The 15,502-nt window shown below is 40.1% G+C and overlaps 1 protein-coding gene across 1 annotated transcript in view; it reads left to right on the top strand.

Moving 5' to 3' along the window:
* The first annotated feature begins 1,454 nt into the window (after positions 1-1,454).
* Positions 1,455-15,502, top strand: part of casq1b (calsequestrin 1b) — a 70,343-nt gene continuing 56,295 nt past the window's right edge. The window contains exon 1 of the mRNA XM_060915932.1: positions 1,455-1,837. Within this exon, the coding sequence (XP_060771915.1) occupies positions 1,601-1,837 (237 nt within the window). The 5' untranslated portion in view covers positions 1,455-1,600. The remainder of the gene's footprint in view (positions 1,838-15,502) is intronic.

Here is a 15,502-nt window from a genome sequence, read left to right as displayed (position 1 = left end):
CACAGCCTCTTTAAAGCTACTGCTACAGTATGTCTAGGAAGCATAGCCACCACACCAACTAGCCCACCTTCCTGTGCCTATGAATATCTTCTAAATGAGGGGTTCTCAAACTCTTGTCCAGCAAAGGAAGCCCTTAAGGTCAAAAAATTTTACAGGCCCTCTCAGTATAGATTCAATTTTATTTTAATTTTATTAACTATTCAAGTTGACATTTTTTAAAAAGTTAATATAATTTATATTATTTTAGGCCTACTTTTTTTTGTAAGTTATTAATGATAATAGTATTGTTATAAGGTTAAATAAACCTATGAATTAAACCCATTCAAGTAAATTGTCAAATAAGCTAATATCTGCAGTATAAGAGCTCAATTATAAATGTAACTTGAATAAGTGTGGACTGTGATTTCCAGTACTTTTTATACATTTCATAAAATAAATTAATAAATCACAGATTTATTCTATGCTTCATGGACACCACTTTGAGAACCACAGCTCTAAATGACATTTGTCAAAATATAGATGGTGCAAAAGTAAAGAATCAGAGCTACTCATGTTCCACTGTTATGACTTTTATCATATCTTTAATACAAAATGTGAATACATGTACATTAAGCTCACAGACACATACAGTACCTTATTCCAAGCCCCTAATCTTCTTTCAAATGAATAAATTAAGTTTTGGCTACTTTGTCCACCTCTGGCTATGCTCGACCGCTTTCCCTGCCTGACCTCTCCCAATGCTATGATCTGTTTGAGTCAACAGAATGAAAGAACAGAGGTCATATGTCAAACTTATTAATAACTCTAGTCTCCAGTTACACTCTGTAAATTTGACACTACCTGATCTATCTGTCTGAGTCTGTATATACATGTGTGGCTTAAGCTCACATACACAAACACTCCATGGTTAAGATTTGGATAAGTATATATCATTTAAATTCAACATACACTTTTTTGTATTGCAATGGGAATAGAGCCAAATTAATTTGTGAGCCAAATGAATATATAATAAGCATGAGCAGGAAAGCCACAGACTTCCCTATTTTCACTGTCCAAGCAAGCTCTTATTTTTAGTGAGGGTTGAAGCCCTCATCAAAACTTAATATGGAAATGGAATCTTATAGCCTTGCTCTCTGGCTCAACTGTACCTACCTCTCTTTGAGGAAGCATATCAGTGTTCATCTCACTACCCCACTAACCCTCTGCTGGTTGAAACAGGTGCTCAGATTTGGTCCCACCTACTTTGACTTGTCACACCCCTTCCCTATTCAGGTTGTCCAATCACATCTTGGTCTGATTTTGTGCTGCTAATACCTTCATCATGTTGCCTATGCACATCCAACTTCAGTCCAACAAATTTACTACAGGGCTACCCCCTCCTCATCCTCACCCCTCCCAGAGTCATCAGGAAGATTTGTGCATATGTGTGTGTTTAAAAAGACATGTGAATTATCAGTCCTGCTCTTTTCAGGGTGGTAGACACATGGACTGGACCTTGTTCCTAACTGTTTATGTGACCTGCCGTTAGGAACAAAGCAAAAATAAAGAAAAAGATAAGGAAACTATTTTGATTTTTATTACTGACTGAAGTGTCAAGAACATGAAGTGGAGCTTGTGGCTTGGAGTCATTCTCCTCACCTGTGGAGTTCTGTGCTGGGGAGTAAAGATCCTGGATATCCCTGAGCATGATGGCAAGGATCGTGTCCATGAGCTGTCCAACAAAAACTACAAGGCTGTGATGAAGAAGTACGATGTCATGGTGATCTACTATCATGAAGCTGTTGGGAACAACCGCATGGCCAAGAAGCAGTTTGAAGTGGAAGAGCTTGCTTTAGAGGTGTGTTCAAGGGCTACATTATATTTGTTAGAAAGAAAGAAAAAGAATTAAGTAAAAGAATTAAGTACATGGGAGATGGATATGTAGTCAAAAATAAATATCAAGGTTTGACTAGATTGGCCCTTAAAAGGCAAGAAGGCATTATGTTTCAGCAAAGAGAAGCTCAAGATGTTAGCAGTTCACGTTTCAGTTGATGACCAATATGGTGGAATAGTGGAATCCATCCAGTGTTCCGTTTCACATTTCCATGCCATACCCTAACAAGGCTGAAATGAGATCCAAGTGGTTTTAAGAGGAACTTGTCTATGTATGTAGTATCTTTACCAGATGGATATCTGGTAGCTTGTGATAGCTCCCATTGCTAGCCTGTCAGCAGAAAGTCCTGCCTAACCTTTAAGTTCAACCAGATAGTCTGTCACTAAGCCTCTTAATTTGCAAGATAAGTGTTTAGTGATGATAGAGAAGTGAAGACAGATATTCCAATGAATGCTTTAATGAACAATAAAGGATGAATTGGAGCCTATCCATTCCAGTCAGTGAAAGAAAGTACTTTGCTGGTTTGTCCTCAAGTTGCTGAATTCTAACCAACTCATAATTCACTTGATTACCAGCAAATTCACAGTATAACCTTGATTTCCTGGTCTTTGATTGTTTTGTAACCAAGTAATTGAATGCCATATTTACTAGAACTACATATGAATGTTGAATCCAGTTAATATCACCTAAAGCGAATGTTTCATTGCCTGAAAACAAAAATAGTCGAGTGAAAAGTTATACAGCAGAAATGTCCTCTTACATGCTATGCTAGCTGACGTAACCTTAGCAAATAGACCTGGTCAACAGTATAGAGAGAAAACCATGAAGATAAAAGTTGTAACTCACCCAACTTGTCTCATTCCAACCCTTTCTGTTTCGACCATCTTGCACCTACTTCAGGAATCAATTCCATAAATCACATGCATTTATGTCTGCCTTTTTGATTCAAATCAATTTTGTTGTTTTTAGAGCTTATTGATTTAACTCACTTCCAATTTAAGCTCCTGGCTCATAGCAACACCACTCCTGCTGTCTATAAACTGATGACTTTGCAAAAAGCTAGCATTTCCATCTCTCACACTGAAGATTTGGAACAGATATGCATAAGTAGTTTCGGCAAAAAAAACACTTTAACTTCTCTTTGGTAGAATGGATCTTCACAAAGATTTGAGAAAATGAGTGTATTATAGTCTATATAATATATATCAAGGGTCATCAACTGAATGCAGAACCAGCAAAATATTTCTTGCTGACCAAAACCAAGTATTTGGAATATATATAAGAAAGTAGCCTATATTAAAAAAAAAAAATCAGTTTGAGAAAATATCTGATGGAACCCATAATCATCATTACACATCATCACACATCATTACTTTCATCATAACTATTTGGCAACTTAAGATAATTTGTTGTTCAATTTGAAAAAAAAAGTCCCACAATTATCCTGGATAAACTTAAGATTACTTAAAAAGTTTTATGAATATGGAAATGAGTTTCTCGAATTAGGCTTGCTACTTGCTTTCTTAATTTGAACTCATACCAGACTTTCTACTCAGCTAACAAGAAGCTTTAGGAGTTTCATTCTATATTATGAGATTAAAGTAGAGCCCAGTAGGGCAGTGTGTTTGCTGCCTCTCACTGCTGGTGTTACAGCCAGTCTCGAGCTTCATTATCTAATCTATTTGATTTGCCTTCTCATTAGTTGTGTTCAAAAGTCCCATAAAGGAAGTCCCTTAAGCTATTGCAGGCCTGTCATGGTAACCACAACATGATTACTATATGATAGCTCTTTGCGAATGTTTTTTCTCTAAAAGGTACCAGAGACTTCACTTTCTGGGAGACTTTTATTAGCTGCCATGATGGAGCAGAGCACAGAGATAAAAATAAATAAATAAATAAATAAATAAGAGAAAAAACTAATTAACATAAAATGTGTTAAAGTTGGCTTGAATCACATTGTGTATATCTGAACTAATCTTAGATTTGGCAATAGTATGCTATTTTCTTTTTTATTATTATAGGATTCAGAAAGAAAACAAAGGTAACCAAAAAGATAATCAGAATCTGTGGAGTATCACAAATGAAAATAATATCCCTTCAAAAATATCTACTTCATGCCTAAATAAAGTGGTTCACCTCGTATGATTGTGAATCCAAGAATCCTTGTCAAAGTCCATTGCAGGGATCAGAACACAGCTAAATAGCAACAAACTATGAGGATCCATATTCATTACATGGTGAAAACAGGGTGAGGTTCAAAACTAGGAAGTACTACACTTAGAACAGGGACTGGAAAACAGTGCCTGAATACAAGAATTCGCAACACTGAACAGAAACAACAGGGTAGAAATAACAAAAAATAATCAAGACATGGAACAGGTGAACACATTAGGTAATCAAGCAATGTCATGACAGGGCAGAGACAGGACTAGGATAGGAACAAAAGAACATAGCAAATGCAAACAAGAACCCATTTTACTCCAGACCATGCTGGCAGGGGCAGTTAAATAAAACAACTGTAGGCAATATAGCGCACACACACACACACACACACACACACACACACACACGAGTTATACTGTATATAAAATAACTACTTTATTAAAATCAGTGGACAGTACAGAGGAATAATTTCAGCATGGAGTAGTTGGTTGGGGTTAGTCCTGATGACTAAGAGTTTGGTCAGCATTCTCCTCTCTACCATTATCTACACTGAGTCCCAGGACTAAGCCCCTTTCCCAATATTGCTGTTGAGTCTGTTGGTGTTTTTACTATTTAAGCTGCTACCCGAACACACAGAAGCATATTAGATGATACTTGACACCACTGACTGACTATGCACCAAAGGACCCTTTTTTGCCCTGTCTGAAAAAAAAAATGTTCAGTGTTTCCACAACTATCCCAGCATATCATCCAAGTGTACACTTAGATATTTGTAGGTCTGCAGCATCTCAATATCATCACCCTGTATGGTGACTAGGGCTGGATAGGATTTCATCCTGAAGTCCACCACACTCTCTTTTGTTTTTCTTGCATTCTGCCCAAGATGGCTGACACCACTCCACACAGTTGTTGATCACACTCTTGTGGTTGGAGCTTGAATACATCCCACCACAGTCATGCAATCTGAGAACCTTTGCATTTGGTATGTCTCAGAGTTCTACCTGAAATGTGCGGTGTTAAAAGTGAAGAGGAAGGGAGCCAGAACAGTCCCCTGAGGAGCACCTGTGCTACTAATAGCCGTCCACTGCTTTGGGACCCTTTCCAGTCTCAGACTTATGTTGTATATGTTCTGTAGCATTCGGCATACCTGGTCAGAGCACATCTTTATCACTTTAGAGCTGACACCATCAGACCCCATTGCCTTCTCCATGTGGCTCTTCAGGTCTCTCCTTGTCTGGACACTTGTGATGATCATACTGGGGGAAGGAATGGATGGAGGAGCAGTGAAGGGTTCTCATTGCTGTGTGCTGGTTGGGATGATGAAACACAACTACCAGTGAAGTACTGGTTTGGGACTGCCCAGGGGGATGAGTGGATATGTGGGAGCTGTAGGCTAGTTGAGAGGATGTGTAGTGGAGGTACCCTGGATGATGACGGGTGAAAGGGGACCTAAATCAAATCTATTAATTAAATGATTTTGTTCATTTGCTTTTCCAAACACACCTGTCTTTGAGCAGAATTTGTAACCTGAGATTTTCTTCATCCACTTCAATATCTCTCTGATCATGACCTTTTGCAGATTACCCTCCAATTTCCTTCTGTAGACCTCATTATTTCCCTGAGTTTAACCTGAAGCTCCCATTGCACACAGTTCACTTCCCCTTTGTCATCTACCTTAAAGGCCCTTTTCTCTTCATTCATGAGGGCCTTCAAATCACTGGTGACCCAGGGTTTATTACAACCCCGATTCCAAAAAAGTTGGGACAAAGTACAAATTGTAAATAAAAATGGAATGCAATAATTTACAAATCTCAAAAACTGATATTGTATTCCCAATAGAACATAGACAACATATCAAATGTCAAAAGTGAGACATTTTGAAATTTCATGCCAAATATTGGCTCATTTGAAATTTCATGACAGCAACACATCTCAAAAAAATTGGGACAGGGGCAATAAGAGGCTGGAAAAGTTAAAGGTACAAAAAAGGAACAGCTGGAGGACCAAATTGCAACTCATTAGGTCAATTGGCAATAGGTCGTTAACATGACTGGGTATAAAAAGAGCATTCTGGAGTGGCAGCGGCTCTCAGAAGTAAAGATGGGAAGAGGATCACCAAGCCCCCTAATTCTGCGCTAACAAATAGTGGAACAATATCAGAAAGGAGTTCGACAGTGTAAAATTGCAAAGAGTTTGAACATATCATCATCTACAGTGCATAATATCATCAAAAGATTCAGAGAATCTGGAAGAATCTCTGTGCGTAAGGGTCAAGGCCGGAAAACCATACTGAGCGCCCGTGATCTCCGGGCCCTTAGACGGCACTGCATCACATACAGGCATGCTTCTGTATTGGAAATCACAAAATGGGCTCAGGAATATTTCCAGAGAACATTATCTGTGAACACAATTCACCGTGCCATCCGCTGTTGCCAGCTAAAACTCTATAGTTCAAAGAAGAAGCCATATCTAAACATGATCCAGAAGCGCAGACGTCTTCTCTGGGCCAAAGCTCATTTAAAATGGACTGTGGCAAAATGGAAAACCGTTCTGTGGTCAGACGAATCAAAATTTGAAGTTCTTTATGGAAATCAGGGACGCCGTGTCATTCGGACTAAAGAGGAGAAGGACGACCCAAGTTGTTATCAGCGCTCAGTTCAGAAGCCTGTATCTCTGATGGTATGGGGTTGCATTAGTGCATGTGGCATGGGCAGCTTACACATCTGGAAAGACACCATCAATGCTGAAAGGTATATCCAGGTTCTAGAGCAACATATGCTCCCATCCAGATGGCATCTCTTTCAGGGAAGACCTTGCATTTTCCAACATGGCAATGCCAATCCACATACTGTATCAATTACAGCATCATGGCTGCGTAGAAGAAGGGTCCGGGTACTGAACTGGCCAGGCTGCAGTCCAGATCTTTCACCCATAGAAAACATTTGGCACATCATAAAATGGAAGATACGACAAAAAAGACCTAAGACAGTTGAGCAACTAGAATCCTACATTAGACAAGAATGGGTTAACATTCCTATCCCTAAACTTGAGCAACTTGTCTCCTCAGTCCCCAGACGTTTACAAACTGTTGTAAAGAGAAAAGGGGATGTCTCACAGTGGTAAACATGGCCTTGTCCCAACTTTTTTGAGATGTGTTGTTGTCATGAAATTTAAAATCACCTAATTTTTCTCTTTAAATGATACATTTTCTCAGTTTAAACATTTGATATGTCATCTATGTTCTATTCTGAATAAAATATGGAATTTTGAAACTTCCACATCATTGCATTCTGTTTTTATTTACAATTTGTACTTTGTCCCAACTTTTTTGGAATCGGGGTTGTATTTGGTAGCAGCATACAGTCTTTGATGGTACTGCAATATCCATACCGAAGCTGATACTGTATAATCTTCTATTTGTCTACTTGTATATAATTCTTCTCAATTTCTGATTGGCTGAGCAAGAGAACAAGCAAGTGATTGGCAAAGTGTAAAAGCTAGCAAGGGTATATAGCTACAGACTTTGTGGAGACAAAAGTCAGCTGTTAGAATACAACTTATTTATCCCACAAGGCATACTAGTGCATTCCAAACAATTAGAACATTGTGAAAAAGTTCAATATTTTCCATCAGTTATTTAAGAAAGTGGAAATTTTAGATATTCTATTTTAGGTCTTTTAATTTTAGATATTCTACATGTCAACTAAAATGTTTCAAGCATTTTTCTATTTTAATTTGGATAATTATGGCCTATAGTGCAAAAAAAAAAATCTCAAAATATGAGAATATTTCATTTGGTGTTTGAGTTAAACAGTATAAATACTGTGTATCTCTTGGTCTAATTCAGTACATGCAACCACATGGGGAAGACTGCTGACTTGACAGTAGTCCAGAAGATGATCATCAACATCCTCCACAAGGAGGGTAAGTCACAGAAGGTCATTGCTGAAAAGGCTGGCTGGAAAAGGTGCACCAGCAACAGGGATGACCGCAGCCTTGAGAGGATTGTCAAGAAAAGTTCATTCAAGAACTTGGGAGAGCTTCACAAAGAGTGGACTGAGACTGGTGTCAGTGCATCAAGTGCCACCACACACAGATGTCTTCAGGAAAGGGGTTACAACTGTCACATTCCTAATATCAGGCCACTCCTGAACCTGAGACAAGGTCAGAAGCGTCTTACCTGGGCTAAGGAGAGAAAGAACTGGACTGATACTCATTGGTCCAAAGTCCTCTTTTCACATGAAAGCAAATTTTGCATTTAATTTGGAAACTGAGGTCCTTCAGTCTAGAGGAAGCATGGAGAGGCACAGAATCCAAGGTGTTTGAAGTCCAGTATGAAGTTTCTGCAGCCTGTGATGATTTAGGGTGCCATGTCATCTACTGGTGTTGGTCCACTGTGTTTTATGAAGTCCAAAGTCAATGCAGCTGTCTACCAGGAGATTTTAGAGCACTTGATGTTTCTATCTGCTAACAAGCTTTATGGAGATGCTGATTTCCTTTTCCAGCAGGACTTAGCACCTGCCCAGAGTGCCAAAACTACTACCAAATGTTTTGCTGACCATGATATTAATGTGTGTCAGCCCTGCGATGACCTGACAACTTGTCCAGGGTGTAGCCCGCCTCTCACCCATAGTCAGCTGGGATAGGCTCCAGCTTGCCTGCGACCCTGTAGAACAGGATAAGTGGCTACAGATAATGGATGGATGGATGGATGGATGGATGGATGGATATTAATGTGCTTGATTGGCCAGCCAACTTGCCTGACCCATGCAGAATCTATGGGGTATTGTCAAGAGGAAGATGAGAAACACCTGACCCAAAAATACAGACGAGCTGATGGGTGCTATCAAAGCAACCTGGGTTTCAGTAACACCTCAGCAGTGCCACAGGCTGATTGCCTCCATGCCATGTTGCATTGATACAGTAATTTGTGGTAAAGGAGCCCCAACACAGTATTGAGTGTATAAACGAACACACTTTTCAGAAGTTGAACATTTCTGTATTGTAAATCCTTTTTTGATTGATCTTTGGAAATATTCTTATAATTTGAGATACTGGAGTTCTGATTTGGTGGTGTAGTGGTAAGCACTGTCGCCTTACAGCAAGAAGGTCTTGGGTTCGAGCCCAGTGGCTGACAAGGACCCTTCTGTGTGGAGTTTGCATGTTCTCCCCGTGTCTGTGTGGGTTTCCTCCGGTTGCTCTGGTTTCCCCCACAGTCCAAAGACATGCATGTTAGGCTAATTGGTGGCTCTAAATTGGCTGTAGATGAGAATGTGAGTGCAAATGGTTGTTTGTCTCTATGTGTTAGCCCTGCGATGACCTGGAGACTTGTCTAGGGTGTACCCCACCTCTCGCCCATAGTCAGCTGGGATAGGCTCCAGCTTACCTGTGACCCTATGCAGGATAAGCAGCTACAGATAATGGATGGATGGATTTCTGATTTTCATGAGCTATAAGCCATAGTAATCAAAATTCAAACAACAATTGCTTGAAATATTTCACTTTCATTCTCATCTCATTATCTCTAGCCACTTTATCCTACAGGGTCGCAGGCAAGCTGGAGCCTATCCCAGCTGACTACGGGCGAAAGGCGGGGTACACCCTGGACAAGTTGCCAGGTCATCACAGGGCTGACACATAGACAACCATTCACACTCACACCTACGGTCAATTTAGAGTCACCAGTTAACCTAACCTGCATGTCTTTGGACTGTGGGGGAAACTGGAGCACCCGGAGGAAACCCACGCGGACAACATACAAACTCCGCACAGAAAGGCCCTCGCCAGCCACGGGTCTCGAACCCGGACCTTCTTGCTGTGAGGCGACAGCGCTAACCACTACACCACCGTGCCACCCATATTTCACTTTACATGTAAGAAATATAGAATATATGAAAGTTTACCTTTTTGAATTAAATTATGAAAAAAATAACTTTTTGACAATATACTAATTGTTTGAGATGCACTAGTATTAGCAACTACTTTTAAGGCCTTTACACACCAGGGGTGTTTTTTTCATGCAATTAATTTGCACATTCATATATATTTTTCAAACTGTTGTTTTTTTATCATGAATATTTTCACACAGAACATGAATATGACATAGCGAAAATGTGACATGTATATTTTTCACATCAAGGTCTATTTTTCTGAGCTTTCACACCATGAATAAAGGCATTAACCAGTCCTGTTGTGCAGAACAGATGTCAAGTGGTGATGTAGGAGACAGCTGGCAAAACACCCTCAAATGTAGCAGCAAGCCTCTGCTATGCACCGGCGTCACTCATGTCCAGGAGCTGAGAGGCTATATTTCTCTGGAGCTTTATTCTCATCGTTAATCAAGAGTGTTGGCTTTCAAATTGGGAGCAGTATTTATTCATCTCACATTCAGATTTTACAGTGTTTCTCCCCTCTCCCAAATACCCCCTGCTTGCACTCAGACTGCTTTGTGTCCTCGGAAATCTGCTCACAGATTTCTGTCCTCTCTCTCACTTATTTTCTTGTTCTTAATAAATGTTATTCCAAATTATTTACTTATGAATAAACAACTCAGGGAGCATTGCTTTCTTTCTTGTTGGCCAACATCCCATCTCACAGCTTCAACTCTTTCATGAGATTATGAAAGTCTCCCTTTTGTCATTTGTACCCAAGACTTTCAATTTCTTGAGTGCATGTCTATAATTATTGTCTTCATCACTGCTAGACGACTCCTTCATTCACTCAGGATGCTAATGACCATCGTGTTGCGAAACCAGTGTGATAATAGCATAAAATAGGACACGACATATTTTTAAAAATTGCATTGAACTCGGAATGCATACTTTCTATGCAAAAATTTCATGCACAAATTTTTTCACATTTTTGCAATCTCATGTTCTATCTGGTGTGTAAAGGCCCTTAGCCTCCAGAAAATTGTGTTTCCATAAAATTATTTTGAGCTAACCCCAGCATCCATCAATTAATGTTGTCCCTCAAAGGAAAGGAAAGTTAATCATTGAAAATAAATAATTCAGCATGAATAGAAGTGTAATTATGGAACCTCCCTGAGAACTAGATCATGCAGATGTATTATGTAGGCTCATAAAATATAGCACATTAGTTCAGTGGTGTCAGACACCCAGAGAGGTACAGATCATTGCACAGAGTTTATGTACCCTATTTAGCACACCTGATTTACTCATTAGCTAATTACCAAGGTTTTTAAAAGAGGGAACACACAAATCTCAGCAAGGTTGTGACTAAACTCCAGGACCTGATTTTGATACTCCTGCTGCTGCATTAAAACATTAAACCTAGTGACCCTCTGGAAAATCAGCTAATCCATCCAGAGAACATTTGTCAAGGAAAACTGAGAAATTGCCCAAGCCTATACTTTACAATCATAAACATTCTTCGGATTTAGTGTCATGATCAATGTGATGTGCTTCTCCTCCCATAATTCTGCAGTCCTGCTTGAGGAGAACCTGTGACTTGTGCATGTCAGCAGGTTTTAAGAGCTGCCAAAATACTTCTACATGCCAGAATAGCTCATGCTGGACATAGCCTGGAGACTGTGTGGCAGCCAGTTATTTTAGCCTCTATTAATGCCTCTTCAAAGCCCCTGACATTCCTCCCCTGTGTACCTTCTACTGTGGAGAATTATGTCTTTAGCAAAGTTTTTTTTTTTTTTTAAATCCAATACCAGCACATCTTATGCACTGATATTGGGAACTAGATGGCTATTACTGTAAAGCTGGGTCTTGCTCTGACTTCACAGCCAAGGAAAATTTCTTGTAAGTGAAATATTCACTGGCTGAGTAAGTAATAAAACAACATTCTGTTATGTTAAAGTACAATAATCAAAGACAGGGTGAGGGTGGGTATGGGGTGGAGATGTGGCACAATGTAAAGTGGAGTTACTGTTACCATCACAAAGTTGATTATTTTCCTGTAACCGCATAAGCCACCTTTTATTTTTCTTATGCCACAGCAATTTGCCACAGATTACATTTTATGAATCTATTAATGAATAACAGACTTTTTAGCCAATTATAGTTAAAGTTAAAGTTGTGGAATGTCAGTGAGACAAGTTAATTTCTGTTATCACTTACATTATAGCAGCTACAGTCATTCCCTCATGTTTTTTTCTTGAGAGTGAAGTTAATAAGACAGGAAAATGGAAAAGTTATAGAATTGTTATCTACACCTTCTGTCCAATTAGACTCCAGAATTCATCACTGTGGTGGTATAATGAATAAATTATATATATATATATATATATATATATATATATATATATATATATATATATATATATATATATACAACCCCGATTCCAAAAAAGTTGGGAAAAAGTACAAATTGTAAATAAAAACAGAATGCAATGATGTGGAAGTTTCAAAATTCCATATTTTATTCAGAATAGAACATAGATGACATATCAAATGTTTAAACTGAGAAAATGTAACATTTAAAGAGGAAAAATTAGGTGATTTTAAATTTCATGACAACAACACATCTCAAAAAAGTTGGGACAAGGCCATGTTTACCACTGTGAGATATCCCCTTTTCTCTTTACAACAGTCTGTAAACGTCTGGGGACTGAGGAGACAAGTTGCTCAAGTTTAGGGATAGGAATGTTAACCCATTCTTGTCTAATGTAGGATTCTAGCTGCTGAAAGGTCTTAGGTCTTTTTTGTCATATCTTGCATTTTATGATGTGCCAAATGTTTTCTATGGGTGAAAGATCTGGACTGCAGGCTGGCCAGTTCAGTACCCGGACCCTTCTTCTACGCAGCCATGATGCTGTAATTGATGCAGTATGTGGTTTGGCATTGTCATGTTGGAAAATGCAAGGTCTTCCCTGAAAGAGATGTCGTCTGGATGGGAGCATATGTTGCTCTAGAACCTGGATATACCTTTCAGCATTGATGGTGTCTTTCCAGATGTGTAAGCTGCCCATGCCACATGCACTAATGCAACACCATACCATCAGAGATGCAGGCTTCTGAACTGAGCGCTGATAACAACTTGGGTCGTCCTTCTCCTCTTTAGTCCGAATGACACGGCGTCCCTGATTTCCATAAAGAACTTCAAATTTTGATTCGTCTGACCACAGAACAGTTTTCCACTTTGCCACAGTCCATTTTAAATGAGCCTTGGCCCAGAGAAGACGTCTGTGTTTCTGGATCATGTTTAGGTACGGCTTCTTCTTTGAACTATAGAGTTTTAGCTGGCAACGGCGGATGGCACGGTGAATTGTGTTCACAGATCATGTTCTCTGGAAATATTCCTGAGCCCATTTTGTGATTTCCAATACAGAAGCATGCCTGTATGTGATGCAGTTTCGTCTAAGGGCCCGAAGATCATGGGCACCCAGTATGGTTTTCCGGCCTTGACCCTTACGCACAGAGATTCTTCCAGATTCTCTGAATCTTTTGATGATATTATGCACTGTAGATGATGATATGTTCAAACTCTTTGCAATTTTACACTGTCGAACTCCTTTCTGATATTGCTCCACTATTTGTTAGCGCAGAATTAGGGGGCTTGGTGATCCTCTTCCCATCTTTACTTCTGAGAGTCGCTGCCACTCCAAGATGCTCTTTTTATACCCAGTCATGTTAATAACCTATTGCCAATTGACCTAATGAGTTGCAATTTGGTCCTCCAGCTGTTCCTTTTTTGTACCTTTAACTTTTCCAGCCTCTTATTGCCCCTGTCCCAACTTTTTTGAGATGTGTTGCTGTCATGAAATTTCAAATGAGCCAATATTTGGCATGACATTTCAAAATGTCTCACTTTCAACATTTGATATATTGTCTATCTTCTATTGTGAATACAATATCAGTTTTTGAGATTTGTAAATTATTGCATTATGTTTTTATTTAAAATTTGTACTTTGTCCCAACTTTTTTGGAATCAGGGTTGTATATATATACACAACATTTAGATCTGGTCCACAGATTTGATTGTTTAACCAGTGTTCCAAGAGCACTGAAATTTTGCATAAAGGCACTGGGATGTTTCACTGTGTGTATCACACCACTGATCCGTGTCCTGCACATAAAATTCCACTTCCTATTTCGAAATGGTTAGGTGTTAACAAGATCATCAGAGGACATGCCAAATGATACTTTTCAGGAATATAACTGTGGCAGCGGGGGCATGGTCGGGCATCGGTTGTGAATGGTGAGGAGTCAGGTTAAACCAGTAGGTAAAATGTGATGAGGTGCACCTGTGTCTGATTACTGACTGTCTATTAATCTGTGTCTCTGTGTGTCTTTCAGACAGCCAGGATTGAGAGAGAGAGCTGTGACACCCCGTCGTGTGTGTGTGTGTGTGTGTGTGTGTGTGTGTGTGTGTGTGTGTGTGTGTGTGTGTGTGTGTGTGTGGTGTGCTTACATAATAGTTTAATAGTCACTGAAATGTGTGGAAATAATAAACACACCCGTTCTGAAGTCTGCTCCGAGTTCCTCTGTTTCCCAAACATTAGAGAGTTATTACATTGGTGCCGAAAGTTGGGACCGCCTCTCCAGCTAATGTTGCATCAGAATTCCCCTGTGACATGCCACTGCAGGACCCACCCACTACTAACTGTTTCATTAATGTTTTAAATCCTGGCCAATCTTTTCCCAGAATCAGTAGGTGAGTGAGGCTTGGACTAACCACTGCCTCCACACTATGTTTTTCACCCTAGACGTAAATAGTGACAGGCATTAGTGGATATTTTTGAATGTCCCCGTGCACACACTTGACCTTCACCAATCGTGCATTTCCCAGTGCCCTGCACTGAATCAGGCTTTGATGCATGGAGGTCTGATTACAACCAGAATCCACCAAAGCCTGATGTATACCTACTTAAATACTCATAGAGACTCTGTACACCCCTGCTCAATCAGAGGAAGCCTGGGGTGCATCAGTAATGTGAATCAGTAGCCCCACCTCCTTGCGGAAGCCCTGATTCCCTACCTTCCCTCCCTGCTGACAGACCTGCCCGGGCTCACTCCCAGTTCTGGTGGGCATGGATAAGTCCACCTGTGGAGAGAGAGATAGGGTTAATGGCAGCACAGACACAGAAGGAGAAGGGAGAGAAGAAATATGAGGCCAGACATGAGTGTGGGGAGTGGGTTTCAGGGGAATTGGCCCCTGTTTCTGTGGAGTTGGGGTAGGGGAAGGGAGAGGATAGAGAGAGGGAGAGGAAGGGGGAGAAAGTGACAGTGAGAGAAAGAGAGAGTGGATAAGCAGTTGTGGGAGTGCCTGCTCCTGTAAACACCGTCAGACCAGCCGGACCGCCTCCTCCAGCGATGCTGCTCAGTGACACCGGCTGCAAGTTGACGTCTCGCTTGGCAGTTGGGCGACAAACTGCTCCAGTGTCACTTGCTCGATGATGGACTCGATCTTGTACTCACATCCCAGAGTGGTTGTGCAAACATAAATGGCCAGCCCACTTTGCCGTATGTCAGCGAGCAGAAGCACTGGCATTGC

Source organism: Neoarius graeffei, chromosome 3, assembly GCF_027579695.1.
Source record: "Neoarius graeffei isolate fNeoGra1 chromosome 3, fNeoGra1.pri, whole genome shotgun sequence".
In the NCBI taxonomy this organism is placed as follows: domain Eukaryota; kingdom Metazoa; phylum Chordata; class Actinopteri; order Siluriformes; family Ariidae; genus Neoarius; species Neoarius graeffei.
This window is presented reverse-complemented; position numbering and strand designations above follow the sequence as displayed.